Raw genomic sequence first — 7,500 nt, 5'->3', positions numbered from 1 at the left:
CACTGACCTTACATGAAAGTTAGATAGCATTTGTTTTTATATAAAGTATAGATTTACAGTAGATGTATTTATTTTTGCCTTTATGCCTTTATTGATAGGATAGTAGTAGTCTGACAGGAAACGGGGCTAGAGATGATCCTTTTCAGAAGTTGCGAGTGATGTAATTTTTTCAGGGATGCCAGGCTTGAATAGCAGTACCAAAGGGGCCAGGGACCGGGCAGCCCGGGCTGGGCCTGAATTCCATGGGCCAGGGCCGGGAAGGGTTCTATGACACAGGGTGTAGGAGTCATACTGACCTGTAGAGGGCGTTGGTGTGCTCCTCACATTGTTGTGACAGGGGGTGTAGGAGTCGTGACGACACTCCACGCTCCAGGACTGTGGGTTGTGTCCCAGCAGACAGCCGTTGACGTCTCCGTCTCTGGATAGGCTGCCGTAGGCCACGCCTACAATGTACAACATTATGTTAATGGAATTTAACAGACACATTCTCACTCCCAGGTACAGGTTCAGGTACAGCAGGTTCTCCATTCAACTGGCGTTGTATTCTGTCGCGCCGCTACTTTGAATGGCGCAACATCACATCCTGTTTATCAAAACCTCGACCAGCTGTCCGTCAGTCAGTCAGTCAGTCAGTCAGTCAGTCAGTCTGTATGTCTGTCACACGTCACACGTCACACTTTTGCCCTGCTCATATCTCCGCAACCGTTGCCCCGATCCATTCCAAATGTTGTACACACACTCCTTGCCTGCCTAATCAATTCTCACATGGCCCTCTTCTAACGCCACCATGAGGCCGATTTTTTTTAAACACATCTTTGGACACTGCTCCTACACATTATGCCTTAAAATCACGCTGCGACCTGACGGTCGCTTATCTCCCGAATAGAGAGTCTTACTGGTATAGGATACCAGGTAAACAATGGACCTTTGTGAGGTTACGGTCAGGATTAAGGTTCATTTCAGTCAAAACCCAAAGGACAGCGACACTGGACACCGGCCAGTCTTTGCTGAAGTGGTGCAGGTTATCGAATGGCATAGCGCATGTAGTTTCCATTTCTTGGTCGATAAAGCATCAGGTACAATAGACAGGTGTCTCCCACCAATAAAGCATCAGGTACAATAGAAAGGTGTCTCCCACCTAAAGCATCAGGTACAATAGACAGGTGTCTCCCACCAATAAAGCATCAGGTACAATAGAAAGGTGTCTCCCACCTAAAGCATCAGGTACAATATAAAGGTGTCTCCCACCTATAAAGCATCAGGTACAATAGAAAGGTGTCTCCCACCTATAAAGCATCAGGTACAATAGAAAGGTGTCTCCCAACTATAAAGCATCAGGTACAATAGAAAGGTGTCTCCCACCTAAAGCATCAGGTACAATATAAAGGTGTCTCCCACCTATAAAGCATCAGGTACAATAGAAAGGTGTCACCCACCTATAAAGCATCAGGTACAATAGAAAGGTGTCTCCCAACTATAAAGCATCAGGTACAATAGAAAGGTGTCTCCCAACTATAAAGCATCAGGTACAATAGAAAGGTGTCTCCCACCAATAAAGCATCAGGTACAATATAAAGGTGTCTCCCACCTATAAACCATCATGGTACAATAGAAAGGTGTCTCCCACCTATAAAGCATCAGGTACAATAGAAAGGTGTCTCCCACCAATAAAGCATCAGGTACAATATAAAGGTGTCTCCCACCTATAAACCATCATGGTACAATAGACAGGTGTCTCCCAACTATAAAGCATCAGGTACAATAGAAAGGTGTCACTCACCTATGTCTGCCCCTCCTCCGCTCCATTCCACCTCCCAGTAGAAGCGCTCCAGCCACAGACCCTCTCTGCAGAGCACCTGCAACAAAATAATGATTTACTTTTAGGCATAGTCTTTCAAATAAAATTCGCAACCAAACATAGAATTTTTAGTTCTACGGGAGCTCTTCTCCACCTCCAAGACATTTTAGCCTAGTTTTTTATTTAGTTAGTTTTTGTTTAGTTTTTATTCAATTTTTGTCAGTGAAAAAACGTAGTCGACTGACATTTTTCATCCTAGTTTTAGTGTAGTAAACCAGCAGTACCTGTGGGCATCTCTGGAACCTCTCTGGGTGGTATGCATGGGTTAGTTAGGGTTAGTAAAGCAGCAGTACCTGGGGGCATCTCTGGAACCTCTCTGGGTGGTCCGGGTACGGGTGGTCCCTCCAGCGGCGGACCGCCCTCCTGCCGTCCTCAGACACGCCCAGCTCTGTGTTGGCCGTGTTGCGGTCCAGGGTGACGTAGCACGCATCTGAGCATACAGGGACGTGCAGAGAGTTTTAGAGAGGCAGGGTCTGACATTTCTAAAAGAGTCTTTAGTTGGAAATAGAAGACCTCTAAGCTCATGACGTGTTGTGAGCTTGGAGGTTGGTTATCTTCAATACCACACTACCAGAGTGACACCACACTGAACTATGCGTAATTAAGTCAATACTGGAGATGTGGCGTAACGGCATGGATTTCTATACAGCAAGGGCAATTCTTTCAACATAAGATGCTGCATTCAAGTTCAGGAGAGTTTGGACAAGGCAATTCTCCTGAATGCTGCCTTCAGGTATGGAATGGAAAAACCATAACACTACATTCATGGTCTGGAGAGGGCAGACAGACAGACAGACAGACAGACAGACAGACAGACAGACAGACAGACAGACAGACAGACAGACAGACAGGCAGACAGGCAGACAGACAGACAGACTTACATTGCTTCAGGGTCCAGAGGTTGTCTCCCGGTGGCAGCTCACTGCAACAGACAGGTCATTAACTTTAATTATGTGTTATCCCATATTAATTATGTTAATAACATGACATTGATTGATTGAATACTTTTCAATTAGTCAGAAATGTAAATGTGCAGCAAAACACACTCACCACATGGTGGCGCTGAGTGGATCACTGCCCACTGACAGTGTGGAAGGCATGGGGTTCACTGGGAGAGCTGGTAGGATGTCCTCTTCTTCTTCATCATCATCTCCTTCTTCCTCCTCCTCCTCCTCCTCCATCAGAGCATGTGCAGAGCCCTCAGCCTCCGGTCCGTTCCCAGTGAGCTCCAGTGCTTCCAGTAGACCCTCAGTACTGGTGGGGACTCCGTTGGTCCAGACGGTCTGAGAAGCATCTTGGGTTTCAGGAGGAGACGCTTCCATTTCTCCTGCTGCCTTCAACACACTGGACATCCTGGCTTCACTCTCTCCTGCTGCCTTCAACACACTGGACATCCTGGCTTCACTCTCTCCTGCTGCCTTCAACACACTGGACATCCTGGCTTCACTCTTACTGGGAGGAAGAGTTCTACTGGCTTCACTCTTACTGGGAGGAAGAGTTTTACTGGCTTCACTCTTACTGGGAGGAAGAGTTTTACTGGCTTCACTCTTACTGGGAGGAAAAGTTTTACTGGCCGTCTTTTCATCTTCTTTCAGGGGATTCGTTCTCAGAGCTTCGTTCCACGTTTCTTCGGACTCTAGAGCCGGCCTCTCCTTCGTGTTTTCCAGAACCCTCCTCGTGTCGTCGCCCCCCGGTCTCTCGCCGCTGATCTCTGAAGCTTCACTTCGTAAAACACGACTTCTGAAGAAGCCGCCTCTGTCTTCTCGCGAGAGGGACGTTTTCGACCGGCCGCCGCTCTGGCTTCCCTCGGCGTTGGAGGAGGGTTTTATTCTGAAGGCGTTGATGAGGTCCTCTTTGGACGGGACGGGTTTGAAGACGGAGGATATGTCTTCTGGACGTATCCTGAAGAAGTTGGGCAGATCCTGCTTGGCGATGACCTCACCTTCAGACAGGAAGAAGTTTGGAAACAGCAGGGTTATTAAAATTTCTTGCGCCAGCAAAGCAGGAGCGTCAATTGGGTATGGCAGGGGTATGCAGCTGCCATACCCTGGGTCCAGGGTATGGCTCATGAATGTCTCTTTGTCTATCTGTGCTGGCTATTATGTTGTCAAATTACAGTAAAATAACTACAAATGCAACATTTAAATTGTCACTTTAACACGTAATTATAATTAAATTCTCCACACTTTTATTCTCCCCATCTTGACAAGATGGTATATTCCCAGGTTCTGCAGGTCAGCTGCACAGGTGCAATGCATTATTGTTAATTGTGGCATGTTTACTAACTAGCTGCACTTGAACAACCATTCCAGGCTGCCATATCCAGCCCAAAAATAAAATGTACTTCTTAAAATAAATGTATCATGCCTGTTGCTAAGGTATGGCAACACGACAGGTGTCGCGCGTGCAAGACACCAGTCATGTTGCCATACCTTAGCTTTTTCTGAACTGACGCCACTGCAGCAAAGCGTACAGTACTACTTCCAGTGTTGTCTGTTGTCTGACAGTACGAAGACAGGGCCTTTAGCCAATCAGGGAGCAGCGTTCTTGGTGACTTCACCACCAACAAGTGCAACCCGATACAAATAGACGAAATTTGGCACCTCGACAGATTGCCAACTTGCCCACATATATCAGTTATTTTTCAATTTTAGTTTTAGATTATTTAGCATAATCACTTCCATTCATCCGTATGAATTGGTTCGGTTGAAAAAGAGTTCACAATGTGTCGCATCATGTGTCTGAAACATTGTGAGTTTGTAGATCTGCCTTTTCTTCTTGTTTCGCTTACAAAGCCTAAAAGCCAAACAGAAATGTAACTTTAACACATATTATGTTTAATTGAAGTACCTTGAGAGACGGTGGTCTTGTTGTCCTCCCGACGGATCTTGAAGACGTTGGCCAGGTCCTCTTTGAACTGGTTGAAGTCTTCTCTGAGCAGCGTCAGGGGGTTGGGGGACCCCCTGTCTGTCCTCACAGCCAGGCGGTTGGGGGACCCCCTGTCCCTGCCGGTCCTCAGAGCCAGGGGGTTGGGGGACCGGTCCCTGTTTGTTAGGGGGTTGGGGGACCCCCTGTCCCTGTCTGTCCCTTGGTCTGACGTCCTCTGGTGATGTCCCCGGGTCAGACCTGTGTCGTCAGATCCTTCCGTCGTGTCATCCTTCGAAGGCTCCGTTGTACAGGCTGGGAGGACGCTTTGTCTCGTATCTCCGTCTGAGACGTCTGTGATGTGTGACCGTGTGTCCATCACGTCCCCCTGGCCCGTGTCCTCCGACACACACCGTGTCTCGTCCCCACAGCTCGACGAGTCTTTGGAAAGATTCATTTCTTTTTTTTTTGGGAGGGGGTTGTCCTTTGTGTTGTTTTAAAGTCCTTGTTGGTTCAGAAGCGCTTCGGTCTTGATCCGCTTTAGTCTGCCAGGTCCTTCAGAGACAAGTTAATGAATTATTTCATAGCGGTAGGAAAAGTTTTCTTTTTTTTCCTGCGTCCTCCATAGCAGTGGTGAAAGGAAAGTGTAAAAATGATTTGCTGCAAACATATATGTACAGTGCCCAAAGTAAGAGAGCTCATTATGCAGGATTTCCCATCACCAAATCTCGTCAAAATCTAGGTGGTGTTAGCCAACAGAACCGTTCCTTCTTAACTCACTTTGGTAGTCTAGGCTCACTCTCGGCCATCGAGCACAGCTCATTGGTTGACTGGTAACGTACGTGTCTTTGTTATAATGCGGCCTAGGTTCGCCTCCCAGCCAGATCGCAGTCACACTACAGTAATTCCATGCCACGCCTTTTCCGTTTTGCTTACCTTTTAATTAAAGTGGTCACGGCAAAACCAAACACCACATGTTAATCCGTCAATCCAATTCCGAAGCTACACGCCAACTAGCTAGCACGGGAATGCGGTGCGACGCTGTGCACAATCAGGAAACGCAGATTAGTTTTTTTGATGTCCGATTTTAACCTGTTTCTGGGGCATACCGGATGCGATACTTTTATATAAAAAATCACACCCAATGTGAAGTGAGCGGTGGTCGTGCTTGCATAACGTTTTCAGACTAGGATTTGAGTCTAGGATGTACAGGCTATGCTACACACACACGTTTTGCTATGGCAAAACGCTGAGGAAAAAGGCTACAGACATACGACATATGACATCACTAGACAAACATGATGCTACGTACACACATTTTACTATGGCAAAACGCTGAGGAAAAAGGCTACAGACACACGCACAGCCACGTATAGGAGCGGTTTACCACAGCTCAAATAAAGAAATAAACAATTAAAGCAAATGAAAAAAAAAAGCAACAACCCTATTTTCTACATTTTACAAATGCCGACACGGCCTGAGAGGCACAAAGTGCTGCTTCAAGCCCGGGAAATTAAGTCCATTTTTTGGAAGAATCATTCAGTTTGTGATACTAGCACCAAATTTTGCACAAATATTCCTCTGCACCTACTTTTTCCAAAAAGCACGTTAGCCACTCAAAAAAATGCAATAGGTTGGGGGGTTCCATTGACTTTCTACACAGGAAAATAATACACAAAAAACAATCTGCTTTAAGTAGCATGTGAGGGGTCAAACTAGGGGTTTTTCATGATCCTGAATCCAATGCAAGCATTTGTTTTGCACAAAAAACTAAAAACTAAAATTGGGCTAAAATCGGCCCCCATACAACTGTGAAAAGTGATGACTCATCACTAAACCATAGTCTTCTGGATTTGTTTTAGCCAAAGGAATGTTGCTTTTCGATGTGCACAGTACATAATGTTATTGAGGCAGCTAAACAGCGGCAGGTATAGTTTCTGTCTCGGAGATATCGCGAGATTTGGATTCCAGACAGGGAATGGTGAAGAGTCTGGCGATACTAGCTAGTTCAGAAACGTAAATTGTGCTCTTTAGATGCCTCTATAATGTTATAAGGTAACACAGCAGAATAAAATGTGTGACATGTCTTCTTTTATATTCCTGAGCTGAGTATTTTATAAAGGTCTATATCGTTCAGAATAATTCTTTGTTCATGAGCTGCCCCAGCCGGCTCTCATAGACTCTAATGTTATTCACCAAACCTCCGGTGCTAGTTTTGCCACCGAGAGTGTCATGGTGCGTAGCCGTGGAGCTAAAACACACCCCTGTGTCCTTTCCTTATTTGAACTTCCTTGTCTGTCATTAGGAAGTGAAATCTCAAGCATAGATTTGTCGCTGCAGTGTTGTAAAGTAACTAAGTACATTTACTTAAGTAATGTACTTGAGTACTTGAGTAAACATTTGAGGTATTTGTACTCTACTTGAGTATTTCCAATTTCCAATTATTTTACTACTACTCCACTACATCTCGGATCCAAATGTTGTACTTTTACTCCACTACATTTATTTGAAAGCTTTAGTTACTTTTCAGATATAAATTATAATATTATAAAACATACATAACGCACTTTAGCCTTATTGTATACCGTGTCTGTTTGGAAATGGCAAATCTACAAGCTCACAACGTGTCGCATGACAATACATTTGCGCTTTTTACTGAAGTAAAATGTTCAGGTCTTTTAGTATAATGTCCAACAAACACTTACCTCGTCAAAGCCTCCGGTCTCCAGACCTCCTGGTTCCATAAGAAATCATCGTTTGATCAAACATTTAGAAAG

General features: G+C 45.3%; 1 protein-coding gene across 1 annotated transcript in view; it reads left to right on the top strand.

The window, feature by feature from the left end:
* The window catches only part of apc2 (APC regulator of WNT signaling pathway 2), a gene marked incomplete at both ends in the record, with an annotated part of 82,431 nt that overhangs the window by 25,970 nt on the left and 48,961 nt on the right, over positions 1 to 7,500 (top strand). Inside the window, 1 exon segment of the mRNA XM_080750355.1 lies at positions 3,165 to 3,832. Within this exon segment, the coding sequence (XP_080606481.1) occupies positions 3,165 to 3,832 (668 nt within the window).

This window comes from Nannobrachium achirus (assembly GCF_963921795.1).
Source record: "Nannobrachium achirus genome assembly, chromosome: 1".
Lineage (NCBI taxonomy): Eukaryota > Metazoa > Chordata > Actinopteri > Myctophiformes > Myctophidae > Nannobrachium > Nannobrachium achirus.
The sequence above is the reverse complement of the archived record's forward strand: the minus strand, read 5'-3'. Positions and strand labels throughout refer to the sequence as shown.